The sequence below is a fragment of the Danio aesculapii genome, chromosome 20, assembly GCF_903798145.1.
Source record: "Danio aesculapii chromosome 20, fDanAes4.1, whole genome shotgun sequence".
NCBI lineage: Eukaryota > Metazoa > Chordata > Actinopteri > Cypriniformes > Danionidae > Danio > Danio aesculapii.
The window spans coordinates 32,040,471-32,060,972 of NC_079454.1; the positions used below are offsets into that span (position 1 = coordinate 32,040,471).

A 20,502-nucleotide genomic window follows, 5' to 3' on the forward strand; every position below is an offset into this window, starting at 1 on the left:
TGTATAACAAAATGTGTCAGTTGACGTCATTCTTGTTTGAAGTTCACATATCATAAATGAGAAGCTCTTCTTACTAAACAAATGCTTTATATACATAAATACTTACAGTATGTATAAATAAATGTTTATTACTAACCTTTCTATGAACAGGATTTGATTATAGCTGCAGATCAATGATAATGTGAAAAAGCCTACTGTAACGTCTGTGATTATTTAAAATAAAAAATATATATAAACATTTATGATGTCAGAAGCGCTTCAATAATCACACACATGTTAGTATCATCAGCTCAAGAAGTTCATTATTTAAAATATAGATGCACAGCGAGTGATTGCGAGTCTCTGTCTAGAGAAAGTGAAATTACTTGCGCTTTAGACGGCCTCGTAAATATCAACAGGACAACAGGTTTATCTTCTTGGCTTTGTTGGCTGGCTTGTTCATCAAGACGAAGACAAGGTTTGTTTGAGCTCCTGTCGACCATGTCTTGTTATTATATGAATATATTATAATGGTGTAATGTCTCAGCTATGTATGGCGGTTAATTTGTTTTCATTCTCCTGGCTTTTACACACTCTAGTGACTTTTCTTTGTAAACCAATAGCGTTCAGCTGCGCGTCTAGCTCCGCCTTTTGATACCATTTTGTTGTGCTAGGCTACGGTATGGTTCACTTTTTGGTACCTTTTGCCAGTGAAAATGGCCATAAAAGCGTACCGACCCGAACCATACCACTCAGTAGAAGCGGGCCATTACTATAAACCCTCCAGTAAACTCAACCAATATTGTTTTTAAGTGCACATATAGATTTACCTTCATTTTACATAGCTTTTATCTATTTTGTGGCACCATGCTCTATAAAGGTGAGGCAAATATATTCAATCACAAATCTTAGACATTATTTAGTTTGTGGTATTTAGTTGGTGTTGTGCAAAGAACTGCACAAAAATAATCCTTTATTCATTGATAATATGTCCCTGTAAATATCATTAGTGTTAAAAAAACTAAGAATTATACTGCACCGTATAGCATTCATTTTACCTAGAAACTTCAGTCAAACGTACAATATGCTTAAGTATGTTTTTGTGATTTTGCTAAATTGGAGACTAAAGAATGAAGGTATTTGCAATGAGCCCGTGTTGCTTTGTTTAGAGCTCATAAGGTCTTTGCAATGTTGTGTTTTGCCAGTCATTTTAATTGAAGTGGTTTAATTTGAAGCTGTCTGCAATAAAAGCATCAAAGTGACCAAAGCAAATTGATTTCTCCTTCACGTCATAAGTAGTGTGAGGGTTTTGAGTACATCAGAAATAGAATGGTACATCAGTTTACTGTTAGGGAGTTGTTTTGTGGCATCACTTCACGTCACATTGCATCTGGTGTACAGAATCACTGAATATACTGGGCTCTGTGATCTCTGTAGCCTCTTACTGTTGCTCCACTTGCATCCAGTGTACAACATTACATTTGGAAGAGTCAATGAACTTTATTTAATGAAAATGTTTCAGCTCACTTTAGTAAGGCAGTCTTGAGATTGTTAGATGTGTTGTGAATAGACTCTTGATTGGTTGACATCACTAATTAATGGTGTGATATATCCAATATTATTTTTAATTCATTGCAACACTGTTACTATTATTTAGGTATTACAAAGACTTAATTTTTTTTGAAAACTCAATCTTTTTATTGATTTCAGTATTTTCTGTTGTAATGAAAAACCAGTTAAAAAAACACCCGATTTGAATGTTATCACTCGATTGACCGGGCGTCATCAGTGGTTATCAGCTGATAGATAAGGGCCAGTAGGTGCCTTCTGCACCTACCGGTAGGTTTAGAAGTCTGTTATCATCCATCCACATGGTTAATCAGCTAAAAGAGAAGACTCCAGATCCAGATCTGTTTTTACATTACTGTGACAGTTGGGTTTAGGGTTGGGGTAGGGGTAGACTTTAATAAAATACAATTAATGGATATTTAATAAATAATATAAATAATTACGCAGCCATACAGTATGTCATTTATAGCTGATTAACCATGTGGATGGATGATAAAAGCCTTCTGAGCCTATGAGTACACACAGAAAGCCCCTGCTGGCCCATATCAATCAGCTGATAATCACTGATAACGCCTATTCAATCGAGTGATAACATTCAAATCAGCTGAAAACACTCTGTTGAGAATTGTGAATCAATGTTACTGTTGAATTCAATGTACATTAAGTGGACTGTTTTTGTACATTTAATAGTCCTTTTGTACATTTTGTACATTCAGTGGACAATTATTAAAGAAGCATAATAATGCGCAAGTCAATTTCTAAAATAGTCTCCATTCAAATCCAAAATTTGTTTTTATTTAATAATTTAGTAACTAATTTAATAGTAATTTCATTGGTAGCTAACGGTACACAATTCTCTCCACAAAATAAAGAATTTTAGCTTTCTCTGCCCTGTTTCTATGCATTATGTCAGTTTGTGCTGTAGTGCATCCCAGAGGAAAGGAAATAGAGCAGGACAGAGGGAGGAATGAGAATGGACTCCATTCCCTTTCCTGTTATCTCCAGTGAAATAGAGTCCAGTCAAACAAGACACTGAGTGAATCTGTAATGCTGCAGTTTCTGAGCTCAAACCTCATGACACAAGGATTGAGAATCTTTTTAATAGACACAAACATATTCCACAACCTATCCTCAGAATCTAAATATGAATGTGTTAATGAGTCTGTTTGTAATGATATGGAATTATAATAATAGTATGCATTTAATTGTAATGATATAGAGCATGTACAATAGTGATGTAAGAAAAAAGTAATATCGGTAACACTTACAATAAGGTTCCTTAGTTAATGCCTTTACTAACATGAACTAATCATGAACAACACTTGTACAGGATTTATTAATCATAATTGAATATTTACTAATCCATTATTAACATCCAAGTCCATGCTTGATAACATTAGTTAATGCACAGTGAGTTAACATGAACTAACAATGAACAACTGTATTTTCATTAACTAATGTTAACTAACATGAACAAATACTGTAGTAAATGTATTGTTGATTGTTTATTCATGTTAGTAAATGCATTAATTAACATTAACTAATGAACCTTATTGTGACCGTAATATCTATCTAGCTCTTTTACAATATATAGATACAGATTTATTCTGCAACATGTCCTCAGAATCTAAATGTTTCTTTAAAATTGTATGCACTAACCTTTATTAAGACTTTAGGGAAATGAACATATAGCAAATTAAGTTTGGCTTCCTGTCTTAACCATGCGTCTAACAAACATGCGGTGAATCTTATGCTTACAAAATGTGTTATGCTATTTTTGTCCAATTAATTTGTGTTTCCTGGCTTAATTAGTCATGCTGAGGAACTGTGAGCCTAGCGCTTGTGATGAATGCAGCCTTCTTACAAAAATATCTTTTCAAAGATTTTTTTACTCTCAGTTTAATCAGGAACCGTATCATCTACAAGATAATCCAGAAGTATCCCTCATTCTAGTTGCATATGTGGGCAAATCCACTTTAATGTCTTTTATCTTAACAGCCAGCAATATTTGTAAGGGTCTTATTAATTATTGCAAAGCTTCACTGCAACTCGATACAGGTTTTTGTAACAATTTTCTCTGTAATTATTGGTGGCAATCTGTAGTTTTCATTTGCAGTAAATAGTTTGGCTGATCATTTGTAGGTAATTACAATATGTTATGATTATTGTTATGGATGAATATTGGCAGATTTTTATGATCTTATCTGTAAATAGAATAACGATAACACACACACACACACACACACGCACACACACACACACACACACGCACACACGCATACACACACACACACACTCACACACACACACACACACACACACACACGCACACACACACACACAAAAACAACAACAAAATAGATCAGTTCAAATGCTACAATGAATTTAGGCTTCATAGTGGATCATCATACTGGACAGCAGAAATATGAGATAAATATGATATTGAATGAAGAGTATTATTTGACAAAAGTATCACTTAACAAAACAGGATTAATTTATCGGAGGTCCCGTTCGTAGCTTTAGTCGGAAGCTTTTTTATCCGGCTGTGACTGCTGAGGACGAAGGCAGAGGCAGAGTGTATCTCCCTGGACAAGGCCAAGGTGGTGGTGGTGGGGGGGATGGTGGGTGAACGTCTACGTCAGTATCTGCAACCAAATAAATGGACAGCTTATATATTCCTTGTGTCTCGTAGCTATTGGTTGGAACTGATTGTGATGAGTGACGTGACATTAGGTCTTCTTGGTAGAACTAGCGCAAAAAGCTATGTATCTGTGGAAAATGTTAATTAACAAAGATGTTAAATTAGTAGATCTGCTAATAAGTGAAGTTTAATTATTAACTAATTTCGAGAGGATCACATGCTTATGATTGACCATGGCTGATCCTGCATTAGCTAACACATGATTTACCAGTCGGATGATTTCAAACTCACTATAAATAACCAGAGTTTCTTATCTTAGTTATCTTTGCCTTGAAGAATCCCCCCTTTCACCCCTACTCCTCCCCTCTTTTCTTTGACAGGGTGGCATGGTGGCCCAGTGGTTAGCACTGTTGCCTTACAGCAAGAACGTCACTGGTTCAAACCCTTACTCGGCCAGTAGATGTTTCTGTGCAGAGTTTACATGTTCTTCCCGTGCTCGCGTGGGTTTCCGCCTGGTGTTCTCCCACAGTCCAAATACATGTGACATAGGTGAATTGACTAAACCAAACTGGCATCATTGATGAGCTCCTAATCAGCAATATCTAATTGCCATTAGCCATAAATAAGCAGGGGAGTTCTCGAGACCTACCTGAGCTCAAATTCCCCTCTCGCCCTACAAACAGGAGGAAGCCCCGGGCTCGAGGATCTTATGAGCTCAGGGCTCTCTCCTGGGACAGCATGCCAAACACGCTTTATAATCAAATCATCAGTGTGAACTCTTGAATTGGATTAACAATGATGTTTAACTATCAATTATTTTAAAGATGATCTTTTGAAGTGAGTATTAGATCATCTACTGTAAGTCTGTTTGTAATATTATTGAATTATAATATCTAATGTTAATGATAGATGCATAATAGTGATACAAAATGTTCTGTGTGTCCTATTCATTTAAAGATCAAACACAAAAAAAAGAAGTTTCAATTGTAGATTAGAATGATTTTAATAAAAAAAATAACACTTTGCCAATGTCATTCAAACCAGGCTATACTTGTTTGTCAGTAAGATATATTTAATCATTTCTAAATATAATAAAATTGTGAATAATCACTTATTTTACATACTTGAATACATAATCAAGTGCAGGCCAGAATGAGTTTCATTTTTACATAAATCTCTGTTCTCAATGACAATAGAACACCTATATTTTGACAATTTATCTCTAAAATGTTATTTGAAACATGAAAGCAGATGCTGTAATATATTATACCACATATCTGAGCTATAACTCTAGATCCATAGATGAATTAATATGAATATCTATATCACAAATTGCTTTAGATTCCTAAATTTAAAGATGGTGTGATAATGATTGGTTAGAAAGCTGTACTTATGGAATTTTAATCCTAAGGGAGCATAAAGCAGGGAAAAAAGAAGATCTCTGCTCTTCATCTTCATAATTCTTGCTCTCTCAGAACTGCCTCTCACCTCAAGTTTCTAATAAATGTACTAAAGGCCAAAGGGTGGATTGTAGAGGCAAGTGAGTTTAAAAAAGCCCTTTAATGAGCAACTTCATCTCCTCCTGTTTGTTCTTCCTCATATTATGCTCCGTCTATTGAAGTGAATATGGTTTCAGCTATGGCGCTGAGGGATTTGAGGGGAAAAATCTTCACTGTGCTTGGCTGGACTTTACCCCATGGGTATTTGGCTGAGAACGTGAAGCAAAGCAAAGCAGACAATTCCTGCAGCTCTCCATCAGTGGCTCCTCTCTGTAGGTTTAGCCTATAGACCTGTTCTGCAGCTGCTCAAGTGTGATGGAGGTTTGAGACATCTTATACACATCCTTCCTTCAGTCTTTCATGTTTGACATGACTTCACAGTTTTCATGCAGGCCGAATGACTTCGAGACTCTGCTGTGTTTTCATTTCTTCCCTTCTGTGTTATAAAATGTTGAGTTGCAGTCCTGTGCATCTGGTAAATATCTCTCCCTCTCTATGCGGATCATGTCTCTCATCGCATTAACTGCTCATACTGTGATGAGAACCCATAACGTTCAGATAGACAAATGATCCTAATGTTTTCAGAATTAAAGACTGTGGGTGTCCCGTTGACAGACATTTGCTTGCATGTTGGTGTGTGGTTAATAACAGCATCCCATCACCAGTAAACCTCAACAAATATTTTTCTTTCATTAAGTTTGACTTAAGTTATTTCCCTGCGCAAGACTCACTTATGTTGTGCGCTGACAAAAGGCTGTTTTAAACTCTCTCTATATATTTTTAAAAATATGACGTGTATGTACATTGTGATTTTCATGTGTAGGTAGTCTATTAACAAGAGGAAAGTGATGTAAAAGGTGCTAGTTCATTCAAAAACTGCAAATATTCTGTAATTTGCTCACCCTCACATCATGCAAGATGTAGTGACTTGATTTCTTTAGATTAGGAGAACATTAGATGATTTTTATACGAAACCTTGCTGATGCATAAAATGCAAGGTCTTATGAAGCTAGGGAATCAGTCTGTGCGAGAAATTGTACATTACTCTACTTTTATTAATCTTTTAACTGAAATCTTTTACACATGCATAAGGTAGGGTGACCATATGTCCTCTTTCTCCAGTCATGTCCTCTTTTTGGTACTTAGAAATGTTCCCAGCTGGGATTTCTAAATGTCCTATAATCAGGATTTGGCTTTTTTTTTTGTTGCTTTCCATAGTTGTTGTCAATTGTACACTGTAAAAAACTGACCTTTAATTCACAGTAAATTACTTTCACAGTAAAATACTGGATGTAAATCCACAGTAAATTATTGTGAGGTAGTTCACAGTAATTTACTGTGATTTTGTTAGATACAATTATTGTGAAATTACAGTCTTCTAGTGTAACTTCAGAGTAGCTAGTAAAGTCCATTACTGTGACATTACTGTCACAGTATTATCTTGTAGAATGAACTATATTTTACTGTAAAGTTAAAATTAATGGCAATACGATTACTGTGATTTAGCAGTAGGTTGCAGTTGAAATACTTGATTTAACTTTAAAGTTACATTTAAATCCCGGATTACTGTGAGTTAACGAAAAATGAAAATTCTGTCATGATTTACTCACCCTCAGGTTGTTCCAATTCTGGTAAATATGTTTTTTTTTGTTAAACACATAGGATCAAAAATATCAAATATCTCCCTTTGTGTTCAACAAAACGAAAAATGTATACAGGATTGAAACAATCTGAGAATGTTTAAATGACGACTTCATTTTTGGGTGATCTGAGAAGACACTAAAATCAAAATACAAACAAACACATACATTTTACACATTTATTTAACAGTTTAATGACATCTGTGTAAACTTTCAGAAAATTCTCAAAAGGTGAAGCCTCTCTCCATTGAACCAAAAAATACTATAAGAACCTAGTATTAATAAAAAAATGCTCTCTCTCTCTCTCTCTCTCTCTCTCTCTCTCTCTCTCTCTCTCTCTCTCTCTCTCTCTCTCTCTCTCTCTCTGTATATATATATATATATATATATATATATATATGCACATACACATGTTGCCATGATAACAGTAAATAATATTTGACTAGATCTCTCTCTCTCTCTCGCTCTCTCTCTCTCTCTCTCTCTCTCTCTCTCTCTCTCTCTCTCTGTATATATATATATATATATATATATATATATATATATATATATATATATATATATATATATATATATAAATGCATAAAATGCAAGGTCTTATGAAGCTAGAGATTCAGTCTGTTCAAGAAATTGTACATTACTCTCCTTTTATTAATTTTGCAACTGAAATCTCCTACACATGCATACAATATAAGGTAGGGTAACCATATGTCCTCTTTTCCTCACATATTTCCTCTTTTTTTTTAACATCAGGAAATATAAAAAAGAGACTTATTGTCTTTATATCACTCCAATATTACTGTGGACACACTATACCTACACACAGTTCTGTCCAAACAGCCTACAAAAGATGATCATCATAGGTGCCCTTTAACTATATATAAAACTTATAGGTTGTGGATAAATTTGGAGGACATTCATGACAATATTTGCCATGCCTTGTTGTGCCGCCACCATTGGTTGGTCATGTACAGTATGTACACATTTCTGAAAGATATTCTATTATATTTCATGTCCGCATAATCCTTATTTATAGTTCTGGATATAATTTGACAAATTGCAATTATTTCTGCTTTTGACTTAATATAGTAAGTTCAATTACACTGTAAAAATATAATGACAAAAAGTTAAGACAACAAATGTGTTCATGTTGCTTTAACTTATTTTAATAAGCTGATCAGGTTTCAACTATTTGTTTTTTAAATTGTACAAAATTTAACTTAATATTTTTAATTAGTTTGATTATTTGGTATGTTAAGGTGACTAGAAAGTAATTTGATTCAACCCAAAATATTAAGGCAGCAAGATTTTTTTTACAGTGTAGATGAAAATCCTCAAATCTTCTTCAACTTTTTCAACTAAAACCAGTTCTGTAAGTGCAGATAAATTTCATGTTACCTAACAAACTTTTTTTTTTTTTTTTTTGCAGTACAGTGATAATTATAGCACTTTTTTGTCCTGTGGATTCACATTATACACACATTTTATAACCTGTTAGTCACTTTATACTGCTGCCAATCAAGCTAAGATGTTTTGCTTCTGCTCATTACATGTGTCAAAATGTGTGTCAAAACTTTTCCGTGTAATTTGTTTGCCCCTTACTTGGAGAAGAGAGACACACATCTCTGATACACTTTAAATAGTCTCATTACCAACTGTGTTCAGTTCAGTTTTCTTAGCACCTTTTTCGAAAATCTAATTTGTCAGTCGAATGTTGCTGTCACTCTTGCAAATAACCAAACTCTGTGTGTTGAAAACAAGATTAAGCAGAAGTGACAATCGTATCTTCCTACACGAGACCTCTGTGACTTACTTTAACCACATGACAACAAATCTCATTCCACTAGTCGGAGCACCCAAGCCGGTCTCTGATTGATTTGGCAAGAAAACACTGGGGTCCTGCAGTCTAGCGGTGGAGTGCTGCTGTTCTCCATAATCGCAGTGTAACAGAACGCCTCAGCAGGCCTCAGGGCAGCCCGTTTGTCTGTGTGGATCAGTGTGCCAGATGGGAGTCAATGTTCTGGGATCAGGAGAAGCTAATGCATCATCCCACTGTTAAGAGCCTGAAAGACTCCTACAGTGTCATAGATTACTGCTGTTAGTTTAAATGGGAATGCAAGTAGGCCATCCTTCTGTATGCCACATAATATTTATGTAGTCCATAACAAAGCTTGAGATGTTGATGGCAATTGAATGGGCAGATTAGTGCATTTAGATCGAGACCCTATCTCTGTTCCCAACAAACACGTTTACGTTGTAGCAATGTCTGTACAATGTTGTGTTTTTTCAAAGGCAACGTCACCACTTATGTGCTCGCTACATTGTTACAACATAGAAATGTAAGACTTGAGAAGGCTGTAGCAACGTTGTCATGTGACATTCAGCAACCATGAGACGACATTCTTACTACATGTATTATTGCTTTTTTCCTGGCAGTTTTTCAATACTGCCTAGAATACAGGATAAGCAGCAATAATTTTCCAGTATTGCTTAATATTAAATATTGTTTGTTCATTTTTTCTTTTTAATTTAACAACTGCATGTGTAAGCTTTAAAGTGTAAAAATGCCACACAAATGAGTATAATCAAACTTTTTTATTATATATTTCACAACACATCTAATTATAAGCAAACAATATAAATTAAAGTTTAGATTATATTAAATAATTAACTATATATAATTAAACTACAAGGGTAGGCTAAATTTAAATGTCAGTTGAGAGGATAAACAAACAAGAGAAGTAAACAAGAAAGCATTAAAATATAAATAAATAAATAAATAAATAAATAAATAAATAAATAAATAAATAAACAAATAAATAAATAAATAAATAAATAAATAAATAAATAAATAAATAAATCTGCTGTAATCTCCAGTCCAGAGCTTCAATGTAGTGTCTGCATTTTAATATATATATTAAAATGCAGACACTACATTGAAGCTCTGGACTGGAGATTACAGCAGACCGGGGAGCACAGCTGAAGACCAGGTGTAGTTTTTGGTACGGAGAAAGCAGTCAGAGAAAGAAACAAATCCAACAGAGAATCCAGCTCAGAGATGGATCCACAGCAGCCACAAGCCAAACTAGGCAGTGAAAAAGAGAAAACAGATAAGAGCTTGGGGTTAGGGTTAGGGTTAGTATAAGTTGACATGTACTTGCAAAGTTTCTTATAGTCAGTTAAATGTCTGTTGAAGGAGCAGTATCAGCAGATATTAAGCAGACAGTCTACTAATACTCCAATGGACCATCAAAAAAAACTGGAGATAGGGCCAAAGGTTTACCAGTTTACCAATAATCTTCTGAACTAATTTGTGGATTTCTTTCCAGCATGTCTTAGTCATGTCACAGTGCCAGAATACATGCATCACAGTGCCAACATTGGATTTGCACTTAAAACAACATTGAAAAACATTAGGAAATATCTTATTTAGACGAACTGGTGTTAAATAAGTTCTGTAAAAAAATGTACATTTTGCTCATGGTTTGATATTGTGGCACCTTTGAAAAATATGCCAGAGCAGACCGAAAGCCATTCTTCTTAACTAAAATTTATTCCACAATCTTTCTCCCATATAATTATTTTCAAGGAGGTAAACAACAATTTTATAAAAGTATCACTTAAACTAAAGTTTGACCATAGTTAACCTCTTTTAATAAGTAAAAATAAACAATAAACAGTCATATTGTTTTTGAAGAATGTTTGTAACTGTTGTATTGTAAAGCATTGTAAATATTTTACCATAGCCATTGATTTCATACTATTATTTTTCTAGTCAATAGCTACTGTTAACATACCAACATAGTAAAGATAAGTAAATGATGACGGAATGACAGAAAGTACAGTGCTAGTGGTTGTCATAGTAAAAAAACAACACCTTAATTAGGTTTAAAAATGGATATTGTTTTGGTTTAACATCAACTTTGCCAATTTCATGGTTCATGTGATACTGATGCTTTTATTGTATTCATTATTAACAATGACACTGTATGTTTAGTGTCTTAAAAGCATTCTGACGTTTATCACAAATGCACATTAAGAATAAAATAAATGGTTAAAAGTTGACGCTGCTGTATTTTTCAGCAACATTTTTAGAATAACTCATTAGGTGCATTTTGAACTGTGAAGGTCAAATATCTATATTCTTCTTGGTGGTAAACCACCATTGATAAAAATAAATAAATAAAGATTTGAGAATGATAAAATCTAATGAGTTTTATTTTATACTTTAAAATTAATTGCTTCTTTATATTTTTAGGTTTCACAGTTGCAGCTTTACATCTACCGACATTTGTGATCAGAATTTTAAAACTAACAATATGACCATTGTTATGCCACAATTTCTATTTATTTTGAAATTGATTTCCTGCTGTTAATAAATTACTTGATGAATTAGCATTCATGGGATTGCCGATACACAATTTAGTTCAAGATGTTGTTTTGGTTTGATATAAGAAGAATTCAAAGTCTTTTAATGAGAGGTTTTATCTGTAAATGGACCTAATAGTGTTTATAATTAGCTTTGAAAGTTCTGTTCGAACAGATTAAACGTATTGATTTTTGTCCTGGTTTGTTTTGTTCCCCAGGCGTTCCGATGGCCAATTGGGAGTCAAGTGGATGGTGACGAGATGCTGGAGATCCAAGTGTTTAATTACAGCAAAGTCTTCACTAATAGGTAGGACAACTCAGTACATTTGCTGTGACCTTAAAAAAAGATTTCAGCCAGTTAATAGACTATGGCCAGCTATAGACAATGCAATGCAATCAACATACAAGTATTACAGACCTAAAAATCATATTTAGTGAAACATGGCTATAAGCACAAGTACCACAATGCTCCACTAGCATATCATATTTTAAACTTTAGCTCATGTGTAATGTAGCTGTGTGAACATAAACAACATCTCTGAATGCAACACAGTAAGTACAAAGTTCAGTGCAAAGGGAGACATTGGCTTTTACAGAGTTAGCAAAGCCTACAGTACAGCGAACGTTTTGCGTTTGGCGACTACAATAAATTATGTCCGGGCTAGTGAGATCACAAATGCTTCAGGTTACGGGCACACAGCGCAAAATCGTGAAGCTTTTCCTTGTGACGTGGAGACGATTTGCAAATCAAAGCACATTATGTTAGCTGACCAGTCAGAGCCTCTTGAGGGCGAGCTTTTCAGAGGAACTGGGAAATATGACAGTCGTTTTCATGTTAGCTGAGTAGCTGTATATAATCAAAATAAGATATATGAAAAAATAATGCAATTTTCTACAAGTGGAGCATGAACACACATTGCTTTGCATCTTATAAACACAACCAAGCCTTAAAAATACACTCTTGACCTCCCCTGTCACTAACATTCAACCTGTTTTATCCCAAGCATCAGCAGTGGCTATTTAAAAATGCTTTAATGCAGAGTTCTCACTGCATGGTTTTAGCTCTGATTTTTACTTGCAGACAGTTTTTATGAAAAAGCAGACAAATGCCCAATATCTGAGGCAAATCAGTGCTTGTTTACACCAGTGATGCCCACACAGTGTAAATATTCTAAGATGTGATCTGAGAAAGTTGTCAATGTGTCAAAATCTTGCTGTGTGAAATAAATTCTGATTGAAAAACACATTGGCGATGACCTAGAGCCAATAAGAGAGCAAGATACAGGGCAGCAGGGGGTTTAGGCTGGAGTTATAGACCACAGTCTTATAAAAAGAATGAATTAGCTTCACAATAAGATTAAACAGAAACAAAGTAGAACCCTTTGCAGCAGCACATTACATAATTATTTGTTGACCTCCAAATCTGAGTTCTGATCTCACAGAGTTGTAGAGTCTGCAGCATGTATCCTCCTGTCACTGATCCATCATGCAGTGTGAACACAGCATCAACTGAATGCTACCCCAGAGAGTCATACAGTGTGAAAACAACTGTGATTCAACAACTTTGAAATTCATGCAGTGTGAACTCAGCATTTGACAAACTATGGTTTGTTTATTTTACAGTAAGTCTTTGTTATTTCCATCCAGGACCTCATGAATTATAATTTGCTGAATACTTTGTGATGCTGGTTTTCATTTATCTCTATTTCTATAGCACTTTTACAATGTAGATTGTGTCAAAGCAGCTTAACATAGAAGTTCTAGTAAATTGAAACAGTGTCAGTCCAGTTTTCAGAGTTGAAGTTCAGTTTAGTTCAGTTCAGTGTGGTTTAAATTTCACTGCTGAAAGTCCAAAAACTGAAGAGCGAATCCTTCAATGTGCAGCTCTACAAGTCCTTAACCAAGCAAGCCAGTGGTGACAGCGGCAAGGAAAAAACTTCACCAGTTGACGAAAGTGGAGGAAAAAAAACCTTGAGAGAAACCAGGCTCAGTTGAGTACGACCATTTCTCCGCTGATCAAACATCCTGTGCATAACTGCTGTCTAGCCACTGGATGCTGAAGAACCCTGGATGTCCAAAGTGGAGAAGCTGCAGGTGTGCGAAGGTCACCGGCTGGTGTACAGGCTGGCCCATGGGATCAGTGCGGAGACTCGTCTGTCACTTTGGTCTTACAGGAATCAGTCTCATGCTCTCCACTCCTCTATGACCACCACAGCATCTGCTCAGTATACGGCATGCTAGTATTGGCTCTGTTCCAGCCTCTTCACACTTCATTGTACAACAAAATGCATTTTTAAGACTTTTTCAGCCTAGAATGTAAGATTTCAAATATATCATTTATTTATAAGGATGGTACCTAGTTGAAATTGTGTTTTAATGATTTCAGAGATGGGACTTCCACTGCATCGGTGGCCATTCAGCTTCTGATTGTTTGTCAAGAGAAACTGTTGCTCCTGTGTAAAAATATCTATCTTTTTACAGTATAAAAAATCAATACAAAGATCAATAAATCCCTCAAATATAAATCATATATCTTCATCTTATTCTAGATATATTTCTAATTAACTTTATTAAATTACCAATGCATGAATGAGAGAGAAGGCAAAATAAGGAGGTCCACCTTATCGGTTCCTCTTACAGCATTTTCTAGATCTGTTTAGATATAGTTTATTTTATTTTATTTTTTCTGTACTTGTACCCGTCAGTATTTGAAATGTTTGTGAAATGTTCTCGTTTTCCTATGGTTTTCTGTGGCTCTGTGTGTTTTCCATCCGTTGTCTTCCTCCAGAGTCGCTGGTTTCACTGACAGTCATTACCAGCTGAGAATTCAGTCCTGCCAAGGTGTGACACTCCTGCTAGAGCAGACGTCAGTGTGAGTGTGTGCTACAAGTGTATATAAGGTTAACTTCTGGCTGTTTCACCAGAATGCAGTAGACTTTTGGATGAGAGATTGCAGTAGCGTAAACATATTCCCTGTTGCTCTCACGTCAGTGAATCTAAACTCTTCCTATTTAAGTTGATTTCTTTCTCAACCGTTCTGGCTATGTGAGCACAACTAAAGTAAACAAACAGCCGTCGAGTATCAAAATTTGACTATTAAGTTTTAATTGAATTGTGGTGTGCAATCTATGTTTCGTGTTATCATAGGCATTGTTTTGACTTCATCTTTTGTGGTCTCTGTGACACCTGTGAATAGATCACAATGTATGAGAAGAGCATCCGCTGAATAATTCAAACAGCACCATGACATGTGTCACCCGTGCAGCTCATTAGCTATTTGTTTGTTATTTACAGATGTAATTTCTATCCATCCTATGCATTACGCATTTGACCTTATTGATGGGCAGCATGTGATATCCAGGCCTTTGCAAACTCTGAACAGCAGGTGTGAGAGCAATGTGTCAGTGCAGATCGATGTATAGCTCAGAAACTCTATCTACCTCATGTCAGTCTTTAGGGTTATACATTAGAGATGGAGATTTCTAAGCCTTGGAGAGGATCAGACAGTAATTGAGAATTAATGGTGATTTATTGAACACTGTGGCTGTTGATTCTTGGCCAATTGGCCACCAGGTGGTGACGTTGCTGATGGATGTGGTGAAATTAATGGGATGTCATCATGCAGTTAAAGTCAATATTAGAAAAAAAGCATATGGAAAATATCGATAGTTTCTTTTGCTAATGAAAGAAATTCATATTTTTATTTAGAGAGAATGCATTAATTGACTAAATGTGACAGGAAATACATTGTATTTTAAGTGTATTATATTTTAAGTAAATTATGTTCTTTTGAAATTTCAATTTATTAAACTTTCTTGAAAATCAGAGAGCACCAAATCAGCATATTATATTGAGTTTTTGCCATCACAAGAATTTATTGCATTATACCAGGGGTGCCCAAACTTTTTCTTATGAAGGGCAAAAACCAAACTTGATTGAGGGCAGTGGGCCGAACATATGTATATCTAACTTTATTACAGAGTTGCCATGTATAATTTATTATTATTATTATTATTATTATTATTATTATTATTATTGTTATTATTGTTATTATTATTATTATTATTATTATTATTATTATTATTATTATTATTATTATTATTATTATTATTGTTATTATTATTATTATTATTATTATTATTATTATTGTTATTATTTCAAAATAAATATAAAACATTGCTTTAATCATAATAACTAAGGCATAATATATTATTTTACATTTTGTAATGGCCCTATTATAATGAAAACTGTAAGATTTGAGATACCACAAATACTTTGATGCTGGAAACAAAGACAATAGGCTCCACACTTCACCAGGTGGGAATGCGGGAAAGCCAACTCCTCTCCTATCCTTCATTTACATTTGAAGCATCCCATTATATTGATTGTCAGTCTTTTTTGTCAGTAAACTTCTTGTCACTCAATCTTGCAGGTGTTTTTTTGGGGGGGATTTTGATGCTTGAGAGTGTACTGAATTTTCTTCTGTCGTTTCATTCTTTTGTATTGACCTTGTTCTTCAATATGGAAGTGCGCTCGTTTTTTAGATTGTTTTAGAACTTTCAATTCAGTTGCCTATGGGAAAAATTACTAGGGATAATAAACGGCAAAAAAGATCAAACTACAACCTCTACAAACTCTACAAACAAGTTTGCTCTACAACAAATTTGCTCTACAAACAAGTGTGTTCATGACAATACAGATAGAGCAGAATAAAATAATAAGAAAATATTAGTTTGCAACATCAAGCAGCATAATGAGTTGTTTTTAATGTCAAAAAAATGAATGGAAGTGCAGCAGACCAGAAGTCTCAAGCCAAAAAGATTCAAATGGCTGCACCCGCTCGTATGTGAAGAATAAGGTGAATACAACACTTGAAATTGTTGTAATGTAACACAATAATACTGATGTTGCTGTATTATTAATCAAGTAAATGCAGCACTGGTGAGCATAAGAGATATTTAAAAGTCTTAAAAATATATAAAATGAAAAACAAATGCTAAAAACATTTCAACATTAGTATATGCAGTATGTGTTTTAAATAGTCACTGGGTTAAAAAAAGCATTGGGGAGTTAGTTTGGTTTAAAAGAAGCGCTGGTTTTGAATTGGGTGTAATGTGACGTTTATGTATATCAGGAGTCTTGCATTTAATTAGGTGGAATAACTGAAAGGGTGAGCTGTGCCGGAGTGAACAGTAGAATTTGATTCAGCACTCATGACAAATGCTGCAAATATGCAAAAAAACCTTCACATTCCAGCTTCAGCCCGGCTAGATATTATTTTACTCGCTAACGAAGTGAAATGTCTTGCTTGGCAGTTCCTCTGTATTAAATACATACCTGGAGTTAGTTATTTTTTCATGTTTTCAACAGAGGAACGGCTCAGTGTCCCCTTCAATATCGATGGTATACTGGATATCAAGTTTTGTTACTAGTAATTGTGAAGTTACTAGCCTTCACAATAGCAGTAAACATTAAATAAATAAATAAAAAAAGAAAGAAAGAAAGAAAGAAAGAAAGAAAGAAAGAATAGAAAGAAAATAAAGAAACACCTTGGCATCTGCATTTTTGAAAGTATTTTCCACTTGTTTACACACATATATGTTTCCACACATCATGCATACGTACAATGTTTTTTGTAAGGTTTGTCAAACATGGGTAAGCAAATAGTGTATAAACTAAATATTCACTTTAAATAATTTACTCAAGTATGTTGCCAAGTAATGTTTATTTTCAAAGTACATCCAACAAAAAGTGAAAGATATGTTTTCAGCCAGTTTGAGTTGCTTGAGAAAACATGAATGAAAATATGTAGTAACTGAAATTTCATTTGGTTCCAGTCAAATACAATGTAATTTTTACAAGATCAGCCGTTTTCCACTTACACAGGCAAAACAAAACTAATTCCTGTGGGAGTAGCCATCATTTCAAATAAATGGACATTCTGTACTGTATATTTCATGCTTTACATTCTTAGAAAAATATATGCAACAGAATTGTACTTTTAGGGGTACAATAATGTCACTGGGACAGTAACCTAAAACTCTTCATATTTACCACAAAAACTTTAGAGTAGTACTTTAAAGGCACGCTACATAATATTTATTTATTTTAAATATCCAATAACCACTAGAAGAGTGTTATATATTTTGCTTACGCATGTGCTTACATTGTTTCAAAGTATGTTCAAATTCAGAGAATTATACAATTTTAACTAGTAACATGGTCCGTGTCGTGTGTCGCCATGCTAATGACATCACACACCATCTATTTCCAATTTAGTTTTATAGAAAATCGGGAAACACCAAAGACGCTTTAATATGTTGTCCATTTTTATTAGAATAGTGGATGTAAACGACATGTACTGTATAGATTTTCTTGTCTCTTTGAATTTGAAATCATTCTGCATTTATAGACATAACAACAAGAAAACCTCAACATATTGTGATTGCAACTGTTGAAATTGCTCCTGATGATACATTGATGGAGTGAAAGAATCAGAGACATTAAACATTACTTAGAATGGCAGTCATTTATTTAGAGTGTCAGATCATCTGTGGGTTTGTGGCTGTGTAAACATCATCAGACAACAGAAAGCTCACATTCCAGACTATTTCTGTTTTGCCTGCTTTTTTTTACTCAAAATACTGGTAGACATTTAGTTAAGTTTCATTAATCACTAAGCCCATGGTTTCAGTTTAAAACATTTTTTGAAAAAGGAAATTAAAGAATAGTAATCTAGCCTACAAATAACTGCAAATTATCATTTTTTTTAATAAACTGCTTGATAGAACTGATTATGCAGGCCCGTAGCCAGTATGGTGAAAGGGGTGGTCCTTTTTTCCCAAAATGTGGATCTTTTAAAGTTATTCGCTTCATTTTCTATTTAATTTAGTGACATTTTAAGCAGGTCTATTTTAAGTTTTACCTGGACATTTTAAGTTTTACCTGGATTAGCTTGTCGGGTGGTCATCATAACCACACGTTTTAATGTACCAAAATATTTCCTTTAGAATAAGAAAATAAATACTGAATAATGACTAAATACCTATGTTTAAAATACAATTGTATTACCTTAGAAAAAAATAGAAATAGGAAATAGGAAACATGAAACAAACTGACCTGTGCATTCAACTTTCACCAGTCAGAATTTGGTCCTTTGAATAATAAAAAATTAAAACATTAAAATGGTAATTTTTAGTTTCAGGTATAAGGTCCTAGATTTAGAATAAAAGTTACTTGTAAAATGTTTTCTCCATTTAACAACAATAGCAAAAGATTGAATACTTCATTGTTTTATTGCACAGCTGGGTGTTGGACTCATGAAAAATAATAGTATGCATTGGCCAAAACTGACATTGCGATTTTATTTTTCAATGATACATATTGCGATTTGGATTGTACTTTCACTAAATGAGTGAATGCCAATATTTGGAAAGAATTCATGATTTTGATCTGTTTGGGATAGGGAAAGTGTATCTGTATAACATATAATAAACCAACTACAAACATTGATAAATAGGGTGTAGCAAAGACACACAGTATTTATAGTTTTCTTGGAATCTTCAACAGTCAAATGTGAAATATCACCATTGTCTTCATCGTATACAGAAATATAATCCTGACTTGACATTACAGATTCTAAAATGTGATTATTGCGGATGCGCACATTGTGACATCAATGCTGAAACAATATATCGGGTAACTCTTTACAATAAGGTTCCTTAGTTAATGCCTTTACTAACATGAACTAATCATGAACAACCCTTGAACAGCATTTATTAATCATAATTGAACATTTACTAATGCATTATTAACATCCAAGTCCATGCTTGTTAACATTAGTTAATGCACAGTGAGTTAACATGAACTAACAATGAACAACTGTATTTTCATTAACTAATGTTAACTAACATGAACAAATACTGAAGTAAATGTATTGTTGATTGTTTGTTCATGTTAGTAAATGCATTAATTAACATTAACTGATGAACCTTAATGTAAAGTGTGACCATATATCGTGCAGCCCTACAGCTGATATCATCTCTGCATGCATGATATGATCACTTGCGCACACACACACACGCACGCATGCACGCATGCACGCACGCACGCACGCACGCACACACACACACACACACACACACACACACACACAGTTAGCCAAAAGGACTGAATTCTCCAGTTCTGATCTCTCCAACAAAAGACTAGTGACTTGACAAGGCGGGACGCAGTAAATTATGGAGCAGATGAAAGTCAATTGTCTGTTGTTTGTTCAGAGGATCAATAATGTATGTGGGGCCTTTAGAAACGTTGATCGGGAGCCAGAACCTGATCCAGGATCAGTGAATTATTCACCCGTGGACGCATACAGTTCACAGACAGTCACAAAGTCATCATTTCTCCAGTGAACTGGGCACATATCAATCACAATTGTCTCTTATATCGAGTCCCTCTGGCTGAACAATGGTGCCATTTCACATTCCAGTAAAGCTGTAGCTGTAGCTGTAGCTCAGAGGCGGGTGCTAAAACTGTTTGGCGTTAAAATAGATTGATGTTTTTTAACTTCACTTGTCTACATGGATTGACTCTTCTAGACAGTGATGCAGTAATAGATGAGAGAGCATGGGTTACCTTACTACATGTGACATTTAAATGGTCATTCCAGAATTCCTGATTACTTTGGTTCAGTGCCTGACACAGTCTTAAGTTAACAATCAGAGCAAAGATGTGCATCTAAACTAAAGGGTAGACATTATGGTCACAAGCAAATTTAAATCATTTTTTAAAACTTTATATATGACATAAA

The 20,502-nt window shown here is 34.4% G+C and overlaps 1 protein-coding gene across 12 annotated transcripts in view; it reads left to right on the plus strand.

Moving 5' to 3' along the window:
- Positions 1–20,502, plus strand: part of otofa (otoferlin a) — a 130,262-nt gene that overhangs the window by 18,529 nt on the left and 91,231 nt on the right. For all 12 annotated transcript variants that reach the window (XM_056481186.1, XM_056481187.1, XM_056481191.1 and 9 more), the window contains exon 3: positions 11,915–12,003. In XM_056481186.1, the coding sequence (XP_056337161.1) occupies positions 11,915–12,003 (89 nt within the window). The remainder of the gene's footprint in view (positions 1–11,914; positions 12,004–20,502) is intronic.